Source organism: Panthera tigris, chromosome D4, assembly GCF_018350195.1.
Source record: "Panthera tigris isolate Pti1 chromosome D4, P.tigris_Pti1_mat1.1, whole genome shotgun sequence".
Lineage (NCBI taxonomy): Eukaryota > Metazoa > Chordata > Mammalia > Carnivora > Felidae > Panthera > Panthera tigris.
The window spans coordinates 66,502,355-66,523,843 of NC_056672.1; the positions used below are offsets into that span (position 1 = coordinate 66,502,355).

Sequence of the window (21,489 nt, forward strand, 5' to 3'; positions counted from 1 at the left end):
TCGAGATGTTCTTTAGCATTTGAGATGAAAGAAAGGCAGAAACTACAGATAGGTTTAAGGGACAGAAGCCTGGGAATGCATCTTGGAGTCATGCTTGCTGTATATCCTCGGGAAATCCAGGCTCTAAGAGAAAAGAAGATTCACCTTACACATGTGTTGCTTATTTTAGTGTTGTGTCGTCGGCTTCTTTCAGTAGTAGTTTGAATTGGATGGGGATTTAATGATGTGTGAACTATTAAAAATAAGAAAGTAAGTTTGTGGCTGAGAACAGAGATTTAAAAAAAAAAGGAGGGGGGCAAGTGGTAAAATAAAAGCAGGGCAGGAAGAATGGGTCTGTATAGCTGTCGTTAAGAGAGATATTGTTGAGGTGCAGACAGCCAAGCATTAGACCTCGATTCCTGTGTTTGAGGAGGGGGCTGGTGCGTGAAGCTTTACTCAGAAAGCTGTCTTAAGTGTGGCTTGATTCAGGTTGTCTGGCTGACTAGAAAGGTTTTGTTTCCATTCTCACTTCTGTACGTGCCTCCCCTCCATGTATGAAGAATTGCAAGTATTGGGGTGCCTGGTGGCTCAGTCGGTTAAGTGTCCAACTCTTGATTTCAGCTCAGGTCATGATCGCACAGTTTGTGAGATCAGGCCCCTTCTCGGGCTCTGCTCTGACAGCACAGAGCCTACCTGGGATTTTCTCTCTCTCCCTCTCTCTGCCCCTCCCCACTGATATACACTCTTTCTCTCAAATAAATAAATAAACTTTAAGAAAAAATGAAGAAGTGCAAGTATTAGAAATGTTGTAAAAAAAAAAAAGGAATAGTTAACTAGAATTTAAATAAAACTTTGAGGAAACAAAGAATATCTATATATTCATGGATTTATTTACCTGAGATGTTTAAGGAATGGCCACAGCTAAATCCAAGTCCTTCCCTGGGGTTTTCTGAGCTCTATCATTTTTCCTCCACTTTTTGGCAGCTTTTTGCTTTGACTTCATTCTCAGGCTCTTTCTGCTAATAGATAACAAAGATGCTCAGCTTCCATCTCACCAGCTTAGAAACCTCAGCAAAAAAGAATGCCTCTTTCCTCCAGTAGTCCCAACGGAAATCCCAGAGTTGACTTTTATTTGCCTAATTTGTGTATATTCCCATCCCTGATCCAGTCACTATAATGTACTGGTTACGCCTGGGTCTTTGTACCTCAGGGGTCTGGGGGTTGGGTTAGCCCCTCCTAAACCATAGAGAATAAGGAGAGGCAAATGGAGGTGCTGTCAACATTAGAAGAGGAATGGGAGGGGCGCCTAGGTGGCTCAGTCAGTTAAGCATCTGACTCAATATCAGCTCAGGTCATGATTTCACGAGTCGATTCGTGAGTTCCAGCCCCTCGTCTGACTCTGTGCTGACAGTATAAAGCCTGCTTGGGTTCTCTCTCTCTGCCCTTCCCCTGCCCACAGACAGGTGCTCTCTCTCCCTCTCTCTCTAAATAAATAAATAAACTTAAAAAAAAAATAGAAGAGGAAGGGGATGCTGGACAGTCAGAAACAACAAAATACCCACCATGTCTGTCTGTCCCCAAAGCTATTGAGTGGGAGAGGCCTTTCCTTCAGCCCAAAGTGCACTAGCAACTGGGTTCCTGAGATAAACTTTTACTCTTGAGCCTAACCCCTCTCCACATTGCCTCTGTTTTGCCGCAGGTACCTATTTCCCAAGTTTACACTGTGCTGGACTGAGTTTGTAGACATGAAGATTCATGTGCCCTGTGAAACCATTGACTACATTGAAGCCAACTATGGTAAGACCTGGAAGATTCCCGTGAAGACATGGGACTGGAAGCGCTCTCCCCCCAATGTACGGCCCAATGGAGTCTGGCCTATTTCTGAGTGGGATGAGGTTATCCAGTTATACTGAGACAGTAACTTGAAATGGTAGAATTCCTCGTCTGAAACAAAGGTGGATAACTGTTTAAGAAGATACATCTCTGTGTGTCAAACGTAAGTAGGAGCCAAAGATATATGTCAGGTTTGAAGACGCAGAGAGTCTTAACCTCTGAGCCATCTGATTTAATCCTCTCATTCTACATTTGTTAAGGAGCCCCCATGTGCCAGGTGCAGTGCTAGGTTACAGTGGAGGAGCAGAGGTGAGTGAGGCACGTGCCTGTCTCTCTTTCCCTTCCCTTTGGTAAGCACCTCAATTTTCCTTGGAGGGAAACACCCTCACCCTTTGAAGAGCTCATACAGAATACGATGTTCTTTCAAGATTTTAGATAATGCCTGGACTGGAACACAGGTTTATCGGGCAAAGCTAAGGAGGGATATACTCGTAGAAAAGAATAGCCCGTTGCTGTTATCAGCAGTGAAGCTTGTATGTTAGTTAGTGCTGCTTTTAAGGTTGTAGAGTCTGAGTTAATATTTAAGTGATCACACTTTAGATGGCCTCAAGAAAAGATGCTAGCAGATTCATTTTACAAGCAACCTGATATGGAGTTCATCTAGAGCACAGGGCATCATTCTACAAGAGAACAAGAGCTTCTTTTTAACTTTGTCAAAGATATGCAAATTTCCATACATTTTCTATTTTTATGTTTGAAATGAAAAGAAAGCTTATGCTTGTGTGAAGCTTAAATTTCCAGCCATTGTGAGAATATTTTCACTGACCTCTATAGCACTTGTTAACAAATCATTCAAGTGAGATCATGCTACCAGACAGGATTTTGAAAGGGTTGTCATTTCATGAAACTTACTTTCCTTATTTCTTTCCCAACCATCTGTTAGGTGGAAATATTAGCTATTCATGGACTTTAATATTTTCTGAACTTATAATCCTTGTACTCCCAATTTTAATGTTAACACTAAAATATTAATGGAAATACCTCTAATTTTTCTAATTGTACTCTTCATTGTACTCATTGATCAGTTACAGTTCCATATCTTTCATTCATGGCCTATAAACAAATTTAAATGATATGTAAACCTACCTGTTCCCTTTCCTCTTCCAGTACTCTCTCACATCTCCAAAAGGAAGATAAATGGCAAACCTGAGAAATGCTTTCTCCCCTGTCCCACCCCCACATCATAGTGTCTGTAAAGTCTGTGTCCATTCTAATTCTATCTCAGTGTTCTATCTGTTGCTTATTGATGGGACAAGAGCGCAGACTTCCCTGCTTTATCAAGTACCACCCATTCTGAGACCCTTCAGTTTCCTTTTGCGCCCTCAGGATATGTTTCTGAGTGGGCTAGGATGACTCAGTCTCCCTCATCTCTTCATGGGTCACTTTAATTACATATTCCAAGTGAGAGGTAAAGGTATACGTAGTCACAATAAGCACTGCTCGCTTTTTCTTTGTCCAGGAAGGAGGCTGAGTCTTACATTTTGTCTAGGCTGCTTAGGACAACTTTCTGGGCAAGATCACAGATTTTCCTCTAAAACCAGAGAATAATAGGAGTGTCAGAAATGGAAACCAGAGGTCTGAGGGAATGGGCTTGACTGAGTTTTCCTAAAACAAAGTTGGGACAAGTGACCAGCAACCACCCTACTCTATACTTTCAAAACATCAAAACCTTTTTTAAATAAATGGTAACCACTGACCTTCCTCTCTTGGGATGAGATTTCCATGCATCATCATTGGATCTTTTCATAACTAACATCATTAGGTTTTCAGGGACACGTATAGATTACCAGTAAACTTGTCCCCAGATGACAGGCCATTGTAATCAGCTTTCCCTTTGCTGGAAAACCAGTCCATAGAAATCATACCCAAATTCTAAATAGCTGAACCTAATTTAATTTTTCACGGTTGAAAAAATATCAGATAATAACAATAACGTTCCTGGCCAGAATCCACCCTGCTTAGTGAGGACCATTTGCTTGTGCTTAGCATCTAGAAGTGCATACAAAGGTGCATACTCATTTCTGCCCATTTCAAATTGGGGCTTCCACTGTTTACCAAGGGCTCTTACCCGCTCCTATTTAGGTTATTTTTCTTTTATCTGTCCCTGGAGTCCAACGTCTTAAAGTATCCAAAATCTAAGATGTCTTGGCCTCATTGACAGAGGTTCTATATCCTTCCCTCCATAGATCACTGGCAGCTAATGTACCTTTCTTGGCTACCTTCTGGTTTCACAGGCTTCAGCTCTTGGGTCCTACCCTAGTTTGAGGGAGTGAGAGCTTTTCCCCATACTCTGAACGCCAGGCTTGCTTCTGATACAGATTCAGCCATACTTCATCCTGTTGTTTCTTGACAGTTCTTAACTGTGCTGAGTGTCCAGAGACCTTGGTTTGGGTGAATCTACCATCACACCTCATCAAATCACTTTTTTTCCTTCACCTTAGTATTCCAACAATAGTTCTCCTAATATGACCACTTTAAGGTTCACTTTGGCTTACCAGGAGAAAACCTCTTATAGTAACTTGGAGGTTAGGCACCCATGGATGTCTCCAGAGAGATCCTGAGAGGCAAGATTGATAACCTCCCACCTGACAACAGGTGGCCACTCTTCCTTCTCAAGGCAGGGAGTACTTGGCCTTCTCCCCTCTGCTGCAGCTACTGATACCTGGCCCCTGGAATAAAACTGCAGTTCTCAAAATCAGGCATCCCTAAGAAGCCGGGCAGTGGGATGGCCAGTTTCTTTGAATCCCTAGCTACAAACCCTGAAATATGACCACTAGCCGGCAGAATGTCTACCATCCTCCCCAAACAAGTTAACTCTTGAGGGAAAATCATCTTGCTCTTGAGTCTTAAAGACTAGAGGGTCACATTCATTTTCTCCTTATTTTGTAGCTAAATCAGTAAGCTATAGGAGTGATTTGATAAACAACAGAGGCTAAAACTCAGGAGTGCCATGACTTTGGGCCCTGTCCCTGTTTCAGTGCATCATGGCACAGCATCTTAACTCTGATTGAGATATTTGGCAGAGAAGTCATCCTGTGCCTAGGGACTCGGTTTCAGGGTGTTTCTGCCATTCCTCACTTAGTATCTTTCTGCCCAGATTGAGAACCCGAAGTGACAAAGAGATCAAGAAGGAGTGTTTCTTTCTTGTCCAAAATACTTACACTGCTTTCATACCTTTATCTGCAAAATGCCATATCTCCAAAAGGTAAAATAGTTCATGTTTGGAGACATCAGCCTTTGGTCCTGATATTCTTAACATCCAGGAGTACCTGATTCTCTTAAGTTCAAGATGCATCCCATTGCTGCTTCACCCCATCCACCTCCCCAGGAAACAACACCAATCTGCTAAGCACCCACTTCCCAAGAGTCCTTCCTCCTTCCCTTATTGATACCCTCTTATGGATACAAGTAGTTGAGAATAATTCAACTGTGCTCATTCCTCTCCTTCTTTGTGACCCCAAACCATTGTATCCAGTCTTACCATGGCTGCAAAGCTTCTGATGGCACATGGGACAGCAGGGTGTTGCATAGAAAAGCGGGGGTTTGTAGATTGGGGACCAGAGCTGCATCTGAGAAGCACACTTGGAACGAATTTCCACACTCCAGCCTAACACCTCACCCAGTATCACAAGCCTAAGAAAGTCTCCCCCAAGTTTCACCTCCTGGAAAATGAACGATTCTTTCATCCTCAGTATTATAAATCGCCATGGGAAATGTTCCCTCAAAATCTAGTCAGAGAAAGTGCCACATTCCCAACTCCTGATACTTAATTATCATGGGAAAACTCCACTTCCTGACCAGACAAAAAGATATCTTTGAAAAAATGTCCCAGCAGGGGTTTCTCTTTCCTCCTCTTCTTCTTCTGTCATTAAGACCTGGGCTAGGACACCTCTAACATTTCACTTAGGGGAGTCAGCATGTTGGTTTAAAAAGACCACAAACTTATTAACTAGGCCCAAGTTTGAATCCTAGCTTCATCGTGTGGGATTTCTGGCAGAGAACCTCTCAGCCTCATTTTCCACAAAGTGAATTGGGGAGATAAGGTGTATTTCTTAGGATTTTCACTTAGGATAAAATGAAATAAAGTGCTTAGCACTGGGCCTAGTATTACTCAGGAGACGTTCCATTTCCTACTTCCAAGTCTCTTTTTTAATTATTTTTCAAATGGGATTGAAGTAACTATAGTTCAGAACATGAACCTTACTTAGGAGGTTGGGTGACTGAATTTGCTTAGGAAAAAAAATTGTTTCATTGTATCAAGGCATTAAAGGACAAATTATATGGTTCATGAATTCAGAGACATTACCGAGTTGTCTCCTCTAAATAGAACTTGTATTTTCATTTTATTGGTCAAACTTTTGTCTCCTAAAGACTCCTTATATGATCCCTTCTGTTATCTAGTTCCTTCGTCCCAAGCAATTTACTCTCTCTACCTCTGTACGTTTGGTACTTGCTCTGCCCCGGGCTTCTTCTTTAATATTCTAGTATATTCTAGAGATAAATTCTCATCTCCTTGTTAGTAAATCTCTACCCAGCCAAAATCAGATGTAAATCATGATTTACAGAGGGAAAGAATTTGGAATACTTAGTTTCATATAACTATCAGTGCTGATGAATGTCTCTATCGGTGTTTTAATAAAGGAGAGATGAAAATACTCATTTCCACCTTTTTCCATCAAATTTGTATTTCTGTCCCAGGCAAGAATCAACAGGGTGTGTGATGCTTTTGTAAGCTTCTCTGCACAGGCTAAAATCTAATGATAGTTTATAAGTCATACAGGCCAGTTCAATAGTGATACCTCTTCACAGGACCAGTACTAAAGTAGGCAAGTCTACATTTTCCTAATGACAAATCTCTGCTTCTGTATTTACAGAACTTCTAGGTTAGGATACCCCCCCTTGGCCTCCCCCAACCCAACCCAATGTAGAGATTATGTGGAAACCCATTAGCCAACCAAGCTGTTGTATACTTACAAGCAGCTCTCACAGTGGGTTTGAAAGGGAGCATGAGGAGAATTAGAAGTACTGTATTTTGTTACATAAAACAGTGTACTGTCTCCCGCACCATTAAGAAGAATTACAAGATTTTGTCGTCTTTTGATGACTCATTGAGAGCATGGGGAATAGTTCATGTGTTTGTTAAATGAAAATCGTATGTAGCTGATGTGTGTCCGTTCCACTTTATAACCAGAAAAACATGATTGTGAATTTTTTAAACAAAGTGATATTTTAAACATGGGTAAATTTCAGTGTATGCTTACCAGTTTACTATTTGGTTTTATTTTCAGGTACAGGTAGTTTGTGGTACTACTGAAAATACCTTTAATATTATTATTTTGATCAGAATTTGTAATATATAACCAGTTTGGGATGATGAATAAAGTCTTTTTAATCACATGAGATATTTGTGTTTATTCTTGAAGTTTGCAGTAGATATTGTTATAGCCACTAACATTCATAAGCAACCTGGCAAAATAGTCCATCTTGCCACCGGTATAGTATTTCTAAAATTAAGGTAAAATGAAGTCATATGGGTGGATCCTAATCGAATATGACCAAGTCCCATAAGAAGAGATTAGAATACAGACAGGCACAGAGAGAACACTATGTGAAGATTAGAGAGAAGGTGGCCATCTACAAGTCAAGGAGAGAGGCCTGCAGAAGAAACCAACCCTACCAACACCTTGATCTTGGACTTCTAGACTACAGAACTGTGAGAAAATAAATGTCTGTTTTAAGCCACCCAGTCTTCATTAGGCAGCCCTTGATTAATGCAGTAATCAAGACAGTGTGGTATTGGTAAAGAGATAGACACATAGATCACCTGAAGAGAATAAAGAAGCCAGAAATTGATACACAAATGTGCTCACCAGGATTGTTGATCAAAGAGCAAAAGCAATTCAGTGGAGGCAAGGATAGCCATCTCAACAACAATAACAAAAATAACCTCAACTTGAAATTCATACTTTATACAAAAATGAACTCAGGTATAATGTACTAAAATGTAAAACTACGAAACTTTCAGGAAAAAAAATAAAATCTTAATGATCTAGGACTAGGCAGAGCTCTTTCTTAAGACTTGATACCAAAAGCACAATTCATAAAAGGAAAAATTGATAAGTTGGACTTCATCAAAAATTAAAATTTGCAGCTCTGCAAAAGCCTACCAGAAAAGGATGGAAAGTCAAGCTACAGACCAGGAGAAAACATTTGCAAACAACATGTCTGACAAAAGACTAGCATCTAGAATATATAAAGAACCTGAACCCTCAACAGCTTAGAAAAATCCAAATAGAAAATGGGCAAAAGACATGAATAGACATTTCCCTGGAAAAGATCTACAGGTGACAAGCACGCTAAAAAGATGTTCAACGTCATTAACCAAGCAGTCAAAAGCAGTAGCCAAAGCAATCCTGAGAAAGAAGAACAAAGCTGGAGGCATTACACTTGCTGGTTTTACACTAAATTATAGTGCTATACTAATCAATACAGTACTAGCATACAAACAGACACATAGACCAATGGAACAATTGAAAGCCTAGAAATAAACCCCTGCATAAACAGTCAACTAATATTTGACGAAGGAGCCAAGAATACTGAACAGAGGAAATACAGTCTCTTTAATGGGCTGGATGGAGCGCCTGGGTGACTCAGTTAAGCATCCGACTTCTGCTCAGGTCATGATCTCCCAGTCCGTGAGTTTGAGCCCTGTGTGGAGCTCTGTGCTGATAGCTCAGAGCCTGAAGCCTGCTTCAGATTCTGTGTCTGCCTCTCTCTGCCCCTTCCCCGCTCACACTCTGTCTCCCTCTCTCAAAAATAAACATTAAAAAAATTAAAAAATAAAAATAAATAAGTGGGGCTGGGAAAACTTGGATATTCACATGCAAAAGAATGAAACTAGACTTCTATCTTACACCACTCACAAAAATTAACTCAAAATGTATTTGCATAAATGTGAGGCTTGAAACCATAAAACACCTAGAAGAAAATGGGAAAAAAACTTCCTTGACATTGCTCTTGTCAATGGTTTTTTGGATATGTCACAAGAAGCACCAAATCCAACAAAAGTGAAAGTAAACAAGTGGGACTACATCAAGGTTAGAAGCCTCCACAAAGGAAAGGAAACAACAGTGAAAAATAACCTATAGAGTGGGAATAAATATTTGCAAACAATATATCTGATAAGAGGTTAATAGGCAAAATATGTAAGGAACTCCTACAACTCAATAGCAAAAAGTAGCATAATCCAGTTAAAAGTAGGCAAGGAAACCGAATAGACATTTTTCCAAAAGAGATACTCAAGTGGCCAAAAGGTACATGAAAAGGTGGTCAACATCACTAATCATCAGGAAAATGCAAATCAAAACTTCACATCTGTTAGAATGGCTGTTATCAAAAAGAAAAGAGCCAAAAAGTGCTGATGAGAATGTGCAGAAAAGGGAACACATACGCACTGCTGGTGGGAATGTAAATTGGTGCAGCCACTAGGAAAATGGGATGAAGCTTCCTCAGAATATTAGAAATAGAGCTACCATACTACGATCCAGCAGTTCCACTTCTGGATGTTTATGTGAAGGAAACGAAATCATTATGGCAAAAAGATTTCTGCATCCTCTGTACATTGTAGCTTTACTTACAATAGCCAAGATATGGAAACAACCTAAGTATCCATCAAGGCATGAATGGATAAGAGGATGTGGTATATATAGAGAGACAATGGAATATTATTTAGCCACAAGAAAGAAGGAAATCCTGCCATTTGTGGCAACATAAGTGAACCTTGAAGGCATTATGTTAAGCGAAGTATCAGAGAAAGACAACTACTGTATGATCTTGTTTGTACGTGGAATCTAGAAAAACAGAATTCATAAACAGAGAAGAGATTGGTGGTTGCCAGAGAAAGAGGGTAGGGACAGGGATAATTGGGTGAAGGTGGACAAAAGGTACAAACTCCTAGTTATGAGATAAGTTCTTGCGATATAATATACAGCATGATGAGTCCAGTTAACAATACTATATTGTATATTTGAAAGTTGCTGAGAGAACCGAAGTTAAAAGTTCTCATCACGAGAAAACAAAACCTTGAGCCACGTGAGGTGATGGATGTTAACTAAACTTGTCATCATTTCACAATACATATCATCTATCATATATTATGTTGTACACCTTAAACTCAAACAGTGTTCTAGGTTAATTACATCTCAATAAACCTGGGGCAGATGTTGCCATTTCTGTTTGTCATAATTTCTTCCATGAACACCTCATGAGCTATTACTGAAGCAAATATTAACAAACAAACCAGTCCTTGCTCTGCTGATAATTAGAAACCATCTTTTGTGCTGTCACTGGTACGAGAAGTGACTTCGGTCAGAGCTTGCAGGTGGTTCAGCCTGTGCCCCAGCTCTGCTTCATCACACTTTGTGTCTGGGGCTCTTATCTTTTTCTTTCTACACAAAAATGCAAAGTATGCTGAATTTCAGTGTTTTCCTCTTCCAAAATGTATACTTTTCCAGAAATCTTGTGGAAATGCCCATCTTTACTAAAAGTTACTACTGCTTCTATTTCTAACCTAAATTTACACCTTTGCTGTTTAAGAAAGTTTCCCTATGACTGTTCTTCTCCCCTCCAAGTAACGTACCCAACCTTCATATAAACTGCTGACCCAAGGTGCTAAGTGTACCAGCATTTTCTGAAGGGAGTAAAAGTTATCATTGTTAATAGAGGAGTAAAGACAGAGAGCTATAATACTGATTATTAATATAACTTTTTAAAAAGATGTTCAGCATCATTAACCATCAGGGAAATGCAAATTACAACCACAATGAGGTATCCACTGCACACCTGTTAGAATGGCCAAAATTTTAAATCATGGTAACACCGAATCCTATAGTTGTCTCTAATATGGTTTTCTTTTTGGATGTGTACTGTACCCCATTGTTTGTACTATGATTTTCCTAGAGAATGTCCTTCCACGTTTTACAAAAATTAATAATATATAAATAACATTCTTTGTTAAAGATTTAAAGGAATAATCTTGTCACAGTTTTTAGAAGACAGATTTTTAGGTTTTTTGTTTTTTCTCCTTCCTTTCCTCCAATTCTTCTTTGATTTGCTCTGTAAATTTAGTAATCCTCTTTAAAACTTATTTTCTCACTTATTACTCATTTGTATCCTTTTTAGTTGACCATTCCGAAATTTGATTTAGCAGCAAGAGCCCTTTAGCAGCTGGTATCATTATTCTTTTTTAAAAAAAAATTTTTTTTCAACGTTTTTTATTTATTTTTGGGACAGAGAGAGACAGAGCATGAACGGGGGAGGGGCAGAGAGAGAGGGAGACACAGAATCGGAAACAGGCTCCAGGCTCCGAGCCATCAGCCCAGAGCCTGACGCGGGGCTCGAACTCACGGACCGCGAGATCGTGACCTGGCTGAAGTCGGACGCTTAACCGACTGCGCCACCCAGGCGCCCCATGGTATCATTATTCTTAGGCTTCTGTAAGTTTAACTAATTTCATATTTATCACCAGTTTTTTTTTTTCCTCATCTAAAACTCCTAGATTCAATCTTTCCCTCTAGTTTCAATAATTTGGAGAAAATTTTCTAGTGAATGAATATTGCAGGAAGGGTAATTGGGTGACTAATTTTCTGAACCTATATTACCACCATAGTTTGTCAGCTCTCTTAGAAGAATGATAGTTGGAGGGTGTACGAGTTTGTTTTGGAGCTTAAGCTGTGCAAACCTCTAATCCAACCACATCCTGTTTAACAGAAAAACCAAAGGGTGACTTCACAGACCAAGGGAAAGCCTTTGCTTTTAGGAAGCTGTCCTTGCCTCGTGTCATGCCGGTTATCATTCACCATGAGCTGTCTTTCCTCCATATCCTATTGGAAGACCAGAACATGTGTAGCGGTACTGTCCAAATAGAGCATCCGGTGATGCTGGGAATGATCTCTGTCTGCACTGTCCAGTGCAGTAGCCACTAGCCACATGTGAGTATTGAGCACTTGAAATGTGGCAAATATAACCAAGAAACGGAATGTTTAATTTTAAATTAAATAGCATCATGTAGCCAGTAGCTAGCAATATTGGATAATGCACATTGAGAGCGTTTGATGAGAGCAACAAGGGCTTAGGAGTTGTACAGATTGAGACTCAAATCCAGGAGCACCACTTTCTATTTTTGTGATCGTGGGCTAGTTATTTAACTTCTGAGTTCCAATTTTTTTCCAACTAATGGGGCTGAAGTTAATACCTAACCTCTAAGGGTTATTATAAGAAATACAGGGGGCCACCTGGGTGGTTCAGACTTCGGTACATTTCTGCTGTCAGCACAAAGCCCACTTCAGATCCTCTGTCCCCCCCTCTCTCTGCCCTCTCCCCTACTTGGCGCTCTCTCTCTGTCTCTTTCAAAATAAATAAATAAGTAAATGTAAAAAAAAAAAAGAAATATAGGAAATCTACAGCTTCTGGTAGATACTCAATAATGATAGATATTGGTAATATTATTATCTTGCTTTTATTTCTACTTTTGCAATAAATCCTATGAACATATTTTCCTAATAAACCCAAGGAATAATTTTTCTGTGAGATTAGATATTTAAGAGTTCTCCTGGTAGAGGGCCCTCTCCTGAGATCTGGTGATAACAAATGACCCTGATCTCAAAGGCACAGTTACATGCTTTGTCTTCTAGGGAGACAGGACATGGGATTAAAACAATACTTAACAGAATTGAGTCTGAAAGACCAAGCTTAGAAAAAGGGACCAAAGGTCCCAGACTTTGTGGAAGGCAGCCTGAGCATCCAAAGCTAGAAAAAGCTCTAGGAAGGAGGGCAGGGGAGGGACAGTGAGGTGCAGCTGGATCTTAAGACTTAATGAACAGAAAATTTGCATGAAGAAAGGGAAGAAAGCATTTCTGAAGAAAGGAAGTCAATAAAATCACAGAATGGGCTTTATAGGACACTACATAACACTGCCTGGCTATAGTCTATGGCCATACTACCCTGAAAGCGCCCAATCTCATCTGGTCTCAGAAGACCACCTGGCTATGTAAGGATAAATAGTTTAAAGAAATACAACTAGAAAAGTGGGCAAGGAGCAGACTGGGGTGGGAGGGGGCCCTGAATATCCTGCTGTGAAGTTTGGATAAGAGAAAGTGTAGAAACGATATTTGAATAAGAACATGATGTCTTTAATAAACACTCCTGGCTAAATTACTACTCACAGGTACTGTGCTGAGAACTGAGGTTCATTTGTTGTCTCAACAAATATTCATAAAGCACCTCCAAGGCCAGGTGGGGATTGGGGAGAATTTAGGTTCACTGAGACTGATCCCAGAAACCCTGGGATCCCTACAGTTGCAGGGACAGAGGACAGAGGCTTACCCAGGTGGACATAAAATGCCAAGTGTCTCAGGTAAGGTCACTACTAGAATTCCCAGCCATTGCCAGACACAGACACAGGGCATCCAGGGACAGGAAGTGTTTGAGGCTGAGAGGCACTTGGTATTGGTCTGGGAAATGGGGCTGCAGGCCACAGAGAAGAAGTATTATGGGACCAATGTAGGGTCTTATCCAGAGGGTTCAGGGAATTAGAGAGCCAAGACAAAAGTGTAGATAAATTGGGGCAGGAGAGTTGGTAGTGAGGTCCTGGGTTCTGGAGAAGATTTGAAAGCAATTTCTGGAAAGGGGTAAAGGAGTGAGGACACACTGGTCAGTGTTAGACCTGAGGCAGCACAATCCAGCAATGTGAGAGAAGTGGGGAAGAGGCTGGAGCCATTTCTACACCTGCTGCTTCAGCTGGAAACCAGGACCGGTTGCACTCTCCATGTGGAGACAAGTCTTAGCTATGGGAACTGGGGAAAGTAGAAGTCAGGAAAGGAGATGTGCCCAGGAGAGACGTTAAATTCTAGGTCTTAACTTGGTCCTCATTTCCCTGTTGTCTGTCTGCCTCTGGAGACTCTGGTCTCCAAAGTGGAAAGAGGAACTGTTCTAGTTGTACAACAGGGCAACTTGTGCTAACAACGGACTTTACTCTCCTTAGTTCAGGCAACTTGTAAGGAAGCCAGATCTCCACCAGCCAGGGAAGATAGATGTGCTCTTGGGTAGTGCAGAAGTATGTGTGTGGCAAGAAATCAAGGTTTCCTCTGTAGGTTTTTTATTGGTTACATTTAAAATAACATCCTCTAATTGTCCTAAGAAGCCCCAGTGGAACCTCCTGAAAACATCTGCTCAATTTGAGGGTGAGGGGTGCATCCCTCATCCCCTCGATGTATGTGTTTGGTTCGGGATTTGTCAGTCTGGGAAGCTGAGGACTCTGGGCAGCTCAGGCCTGGCAGATTTCCCCCACCTGCCTAAAATATGACCCAGGGGGGCAGAGGCCCCTTCCCAGCCCAGTCCTGCGCCTCCACTCTCCAGCCCCTGGAGCTGTGGCCTTTATTTCAAGTCTGGTCCCCAGGGGGCTGAGTGAGGAATGAGGACAGCTGATAAGCCTGGCATTATTGACTTTATGGGGAGTATTCAATGAATTTACTTTCTGTGAGAAGGCTGCACTCTTATCTGCTGCCCACAGAGCGTCCAAATCCTCATCTAGGGGACCCATTTGATGAGTCATGTCTCTTATACAAAGACCAGAGAATATAAAGAGGAGAAGGAGAGTCCCACCCCACCTCTTTCTTTTCTCCAGTACTTGGTTCTGCTCCCCCCACCCCCACCCCCACCCCCACCCTTGCTTTCCCACTGCCCTTGGGGTTATTGGCTGGAATTAGCACTCTCCGCTCCAGCCCTCAGAGTGAAGGCCAAGCCAGCCTGATCTTGAGAGTGTCAGCAGCTGGGCACACCCAGGGCTGCGCGTCCCTCTAATTGTCACTATGGGAAGAAAAGCCCACTTGCCTGAGGCAGTTATGTGCCCTGCTTTCTGCTGCAATGGTCAACATTTGCTCTGGACAGGCCTCAACACCAGGTGTCCTGATGGAGATATGTGTGTGCATGTGTGTACTGGGTGTTACTAAGAGGTCCTCGGTCTGGGGAACTGGAGAGTAGAAATTAATTCTAAGAGGGATCCTGACGCTGAAGAGAAATTCTTCTTTCCCCTCTTTGATATCTCCTTCATCCAGCTCTGGGCTCTGTTTGATTCAAAGGAAATGAATGCTTCTTAGCAGCACAGGACCCAAAGCAATTGGAAGGAGGGAGGTGGGAGCCAGGATGGCTGGGTTGGGCAAATGAAAGATAAACAGGAAAGTACCCTGTGGAGGATATTAGAGACATGTGTTCAGACTCTCAATCTAGTTTTAGAATAGAGTTTTTCCTGGTAATAAAAATGAAAACATTTATTGAGCAACTATGATTTTATTAGTTGCCTGTTATCACCGTTTTTAAGAAGCATTTACTCCAAATCACTCACTGAATTTTCACAGTAAGCCATGAAGCCTCGGCTTCATGAGAATGTTTCCAATTCGTAGCTGAGAAAATTGAAGCTGGGAGACTTTGAGTAACTTGCTCAGGATGGCAACGAGTGTCAGAGCAAGGATCCAAACACCAGTCAGTCTGCCTCTGCAGCTGATCAAAGGCCTTCTCTTAGCTATTACCCACTTGGTATTTCTTAGTACTATATCCCACTTAATTCCCAGCAAATCGGTGAGTATTTGTGATTCCTATTTGTTTAGAAAACAGCCTCAGAAGGGTGAAAAAAATTTATTTTGCAATTATTTCAGGTTTTTGTTTCTTCAATAAGTAGCCAGTTTAATTGAGAAGGTGACACAGCAGTATGGGCCTCTAAAGCAATTAATAAATTCCTCTACTTGCGATCCGGACCAGTAATCTTATCGTTGTACTTATCCCAGACAAGACACAGGATTAGACAGCAAACAGAGAAAACAGAGGAAATGAGAAAAGGCATCCAAAAGATAGTGTTACAAGAGTGCAGGAAACTTTGCAAATCTAATTGTGGATGGATCATTCAACATCCCCCCCCCCGCTTCTCTATTCAAACAGGGCTTCACATTTGGATCCAGTTGAGGACCATCCCTGAGATTCAATGTTTGATGCTTCTTCAATGCAGGATGTCTGCTAACTCAACGAGGCAGGCTGTGGCCACCTTCCAAGTAAGGATAACTTTGTTTACAGAGTAATATTGTTTCTCTTCCTTGGTCAGCTAAAGTCGCTGTGTGCTGCAGGGGAAAAAACCCAATGGACAGAGGGTTTTTTCCCTCCTAAATCAATTTTTTTCTTTATTGTTCCTGTCTGTGAATATGTCCAGGGCCACAAAGCCCGTATACATCCGAGACTCTGGTCTGCAGATTCTAGCATCTTTCCTTTTCTGTCATGACTAGGGAATGACTCAGGAAAGTCCAGAAATGACAATAAAGCAGCCAGATCTCTCTTTCCTTGTGAGAGAAGACCAAAGCTCTCACCCATCCAGCACCCTTCCCAGTGCTCCAGTAGAGATGTGGGCCGTGTCAGCTTATTTCTCCTTCCAGATGCCCTGCCTTTCTCTGCAGCCACTTGCTTTATTACTTTTTCATTTGGAGGAGGTTAGAGGAGAGGAGGCAGGAAAAGCCTCAGAGGAGGTAAGCTAACCTCTAAGTGACTCTATGGGTCCTGTGAATGCAGTGACATTAACGTCCATGAGAATTTACAGCCACTGCTGGCTCTGGAATGATGTTTGTCTGAGAACCACTAGTAAAACAGCTGCATAGGAAGTCTTGCTTCTTTGGGCATACTTTTTCATATTTAACTTCTTTGGGAGCAATATTTTGTTTTGTCAAGAATGATAACTCATTATGTAACTTTATAATCAAAATATATAATTTCTCACAATAAATGAAAAAAATTGGGTGTAATACCTTGCATGACACCTAGTACTTCGTGCTAAATAATGGGGTAGACGATTTGGCGTCTGGCTTCCCTAACTGGTGCTCAGTATTACCCCCAGGTCAACCCAGCACCCTCTCTCTTGTCACAGCCTGCTAGGTAGTCTCCTCACATCTCTTCTCACCCTCTGCGTACAGCAGCCAGAATGCTCTTCTCTTCTTAAAAAATAATCACCAAAACCTCTCCTGTGGCCTGGGAAGCATTCATTTCACAGCAACAAGCTATGTGTCTTCTGACAGAAAGCAGGGGAGGCTGGACGCAGCCATTTGGAGAAATGAATCCGAATGAATGCTGTCTTGCATTCATTCAACAAATGTCTTATCAAGCAGCTTTCATGGGCAGTGAGCACAGCTTGTGGGGTTTAGCGAGTGACAAAGTTAAGTCCTTGCCCTCTTGACACTTAGTGTACAGCAGGCAAGCCAATAAGCAAGTAAACTAGAATGAGATTTGCCGTGGAGAATTCATCATGGCGATGGTGCCCCTTTAACAAACCAGGGTGGCAAAGGAATTTCAATTTGCCAAATAAAGTTTCACAGAAAGATAAAACCTGTGGCCAAGAGTCACACCCACACAATGACAAATTCACTGTAAAAGAATGGACACTTTTATTTTGAGAATGCAGGGTAGGATGTAATAATATAAAATTCATGACGAAAAGCAAGGCAAAGAGGGCCGTTTCACATCGATATGGGGTACAGTTCTCTAAATCAATAAAACTTTAATGAGTCTTCATGTGTCAAATGCACCGTATCTTAAAATATAAAGATCTAAAGCAAATACTCCTGGACAAACCGAAAGGGAGGAACAAACATGAAATAGTAGAGGGAGATTTTCATATAACCCTGTCAAATAGATTATAATAGACCAAAACTCCCCAGAAGAATGCAAAGGATTGATTTAGTGGATGTGTATAAAGACATTTTATTTTTCAAACAGAGCTATACCTCTACAGCTTATGGATTATTTGTAACAGTTGATCATCTATTTTACCAAAGAGAAGCTCTCAATAAATATCCCAAAGCAAAAAATGTATGGAGCATATATTTGACTACACCACAATAACATTTGAAATTAATAGCAAATGGCTAACCAAAAGTACAACAAAGAAAATTTTAAAGATTTTCTTTAAAAAAGAAAAATTAAAATAAACAACAGATGTTAGAAAATAATGACAGCGATAGCATAAATGGAAACACAGGATGACACAAAAGGTATATCAGAAGAAAAGTCATAGCCTGAAAATTAATAAAATAAGCACTCAATCTAAGAATGGGAGGTGGAGAGAGAACAAAATAAATGTAAGCAAATGAGAAAAGCAGATTTAATAAAGATAGAGTAGACATTAATTGTATCACAGAGGTAGTTATCAAAAAGAACAATAAAATGCATAAGCTTCTGCAAAGCTAATCAAGTAGAGAAAGAAGTCATGAGCACATAACATGAGGAATGAGAAAGGCAACACAAATACAGATATTTTTTTAAATCATTGAATATAATGTATATATATATATACACACATATACATACACATATATATATGCATATGTATGTATATATACATGTATATGTATATATATATATATATAATATATAACACTTTATTAATGATTTTGAAAATGTCAAAGTTTATATGTCAAAGTACCAAAATTGATTTAAGAGATACAACACTTGAAGGAACAAAACCCACCTAAAAGGATTTACTAGTGAATTCTATTAACTTCATTCTAAACTATGAAGAACCAGCTAATTCATGTGATGAGTAAATTGATGGGTGCATACATAATAGGTGGATGGAAGAAGGGATGGATGGATGGATGGATGCATAGATGGATGCATGGATGCATGGATGGGTGGATGGATGCATGGATGCGTGGATGGGTGGATGGGTGGGTGGATAGGTGGATGGATCAATGGAGAGATGGATGGTTGGATTGGGGCCTAGATATGCTGAATTGGGGATTGGGAAGGGAGCTAAGAATGAGGAGAGAGGAAAGGAGGTTTAAGACTGGATAAAGCTGATGCTTGACTTCCAGCCAAAATGACCTTGGCCCCCCAACAACCTGGGCTGACAGAAATCCCTTCTGAAACCCCCAGGTTTGGTCTTTCCTGAAGCTGACACCCCCTGCACATAGGACTAGAGGTCCAGTATTCACAGGCTAATCCAGACAGATCAATTAAGCGAGCAGAAGCAGAGAGCCTGACAATGCCCAGGCTCTCCTAGCGACCTGCCCTTCCCTCGCCAGGAGCCCGCAGGTGCAGTCTCTCCAGGGGGCAGTGAGAGCCATGAATAGTAAGGGTTTTAGCTTGAGCACACAGAGGCGTTTAGCTGCCCAAACTTAATCCTTCAATAATCGGATTATGCAAATTTCTCCTCCAACCCCTTCCCCTGGGGGACCAGGACCTAGCCCCTAACTTTCCACATTGGGAGACTGGAATGGGAGAGGGCCCATCATCTGAAGAATCACCGCTAAGTGGAACGGTGCACCAAAATTGTTTCCCAGTTTTAAAAATGATAAAAGCAACAATAACATGTAAGACATTTTTGAGAAGAGAACAGATGTCAACCCTGGTCCCCATGTGCCAGCACAGCTATGCCCCTTTCTCTGTAATCTTCGCCTTTCTGTCAGCCCTTGTTCAGTTGTACACAGATCCCACTCTATAGCTGATTGTTTCATTTTGCATCACACATTTCTGATCATGCTACCCAGTTGCCACAATTCTTTTTTTTACAACCACAGAACACGCCATTAAGCAAATACATTACCTCACAGGTTTTTGGCTAAGAGGAAAGGTAATGTAGGTTCATGCTTTAAAATACAACATGTGGTCTATGAGAATTGTGACCTAACAAGGCATGGCAGAAAAACACGGGCCCTGGGAGGCCTCAATTCCCCTTCCACGTACATAAGACAGAAGGTCAGAAAGAAGACAAATTGGGAATGTTTGTTGGAAATATTAGGTTGTGTTTTTAGAGGTGCTTTTTGTGCACAAATTAACCAATTAATTCTCCCCAACTCACCCTCCAATGCACCCTTTGTGCTGCCACCAGAATGAGCTTTGTAACCTGTAAATCTAAACATATCGCTCCCAGTTGGCATCACAGGGACTGTCCTGTCCACCACTCCTACTGTGTAATTCCTACAGCTTTTCCCACCTTTCCAGCCAAGCAACTGGGACCCCTGCCTTGGGTCTGTGCTTTAGATGGCCCTCTACTGGCCCTCCAGTCCCCATCTGGTGCCCATTTCCCACATTCTGTGAGACTGACGCACTGCCTGCTGTGCTAAGGAGGCACCTCCATTTCCCACATTCTAGATCACACTCTGGGTATTCAGGACCCCTGGATTTCTGCTCAAATGGCCCTGAGCCCATTTCAGAGCCTGCACAGGGCTCTTTCTTGGGTCCGTGTGCACTGGGAATCCACATCATATACACAAGGCCCTTCACATAGCAGGACAGAGCTGGGCAGTGGGGAAAAAAATGAGTCAGGAGTCTCCATCTGTACCCTTGTCCTGGATCCCACAAATGTCAGAGGCAACCTATGCCTCAGGGCTGGTTTAAATGCCATCCCTCCCACAAGCTGTCTCTGATCCTCCAGCTAGAATCTTTTGCCTCCCCAGCTCCAAGTTCGCACCCTCTGGCACTCAGGACTGTCTTGTATTTAGTCATTTTTGTCATGCCTCTCCCTCCCAAGGGCTGCGAACCCCTTGAAGCCAGATGTAGAGTTTTCTTTACCTTGTTGCCTCCTGAGAAACTAGCAATTCATGCAACAGATTTTTAAATTTATAATAATAACTGATTTTTTTTAAGGAGGGGGACAAACAACCACAAATTCTCAGTGGCTTACAACAGCAAAGATTTACTCTTCACTCATGTTACATGGGGGCTGTTGTGGTTGGTTATGGGTTTGCTCCATGGCTTCCAGGCTGAAAGAGCAACCCCAAACATAACCTTCTCATGACTGAGCCCAACCAGGAATGGCTCTTAAAGCTCCCATTCCACAAACTGAGGGTAGATGGGGGGTGGGAGGGAGGGGTGGGTGGGTGATGGGTATTGAGGAGGGCACCTTTTGGGATGAGCACTGGGTGTCGTATGGAAACCAATTTGACAAAAAATTTCAAAAAGAAAAAAAAAAGCTCCCATTCCATCACCGTGGCTGTCAGGTCTGCTCACATTCCATTGGCCCATGCAAATCACGTGGCCAAGCCTGGACATGCAGTCCTCTCCCACCACCTACAGGGAAGCACTGCCAGTCACATGGCAGTGGGTGGGGCTATATAATTCTCTCCTAGGAAAGGGAGCCAGTAGTTGCCCTCACAATCCTATCACTGACCATATTTCACAGATAAGGAAACTGAGGCAGGGAGAAATAATATAATTTGCCAAGGTCACGTAAGTGGGGTGGACCAGGGATTTCAATCTGAGTAATACAACTCCAAAGTCATTTACTCTTATCCACTAAGCTGAATTGCACTGTGAATTTATTGTACCAAATCCTATGCTGGGTCCTTCAGAGAATGTGATGTGTATAAACTCATTACTTACCCATTCATTAATCAACTGATGTTTGGTGAAAGCCTATTCACTGGGGTTGGGAGGAGACAGAATAAATAAGTAAAGCATTACTAAATGGAGATGAGCACTAAAGAGGAGAATAAATAGGGCAGGAGGGTGAAGAGTCCCTGTGTGTGAGAAGGTGCAATTTTAGGTATTGTGCTCAGAGGATCTTCAGGAGAAGGTGACATGTGACCA

At 41.6% G+C, this 21,489-nt stretch overlaps 1 protein-coding gene and 1 long non-coding RNA gene across 6 annotated transcripts in view; one reads left to right on the top strand and one right to left on the bottom strand.

Annotated features, from left to right (window-relative positions):
- Positions 1 to 3,046, bottom strand: part of LOC122233084 — a 39,072-nt gene extending 36,026 nt beyond the window's left edge. For all 5 annotated transcript variants that reach the window (XR_006210540.1, XR_006210538.1, XR_006210541.1 and 2 more), the window contains exons 1-2: positions 2,959 to 3,046; positions 875 to 998 (exon numbers count right to left, since the gene is read on the bottom strand). This is a non-coding gene — a long non-coding RNA (uncharacterized LOC122233084). The remainder of the gene's footprint in view (positions 1 to 874; positions 999 to 2,958) is intronic.
- The window catches only part of FKTN (fukutin), an 82,775-nt gene that overhangs the window by 54,630 nt on the left and 6,656 nt on the right, over positions 1 to 21,489 (top strand). Inside the window, exons 10-11 of the mRNA XM_042964420.1 lie at positions 1,679 to 1,776; positions 15,862 to 15,971. Coding sequence (XP_042820354.1) covers positions 1,679 to 1,776; positions 15,862 to 15,971 — 208 coding nt within the window. The remainder of the gene's footprint in view (positions 1 to 1,678; positions 1,777 to 15,861; positions 15,972 to 21,489) is intronic.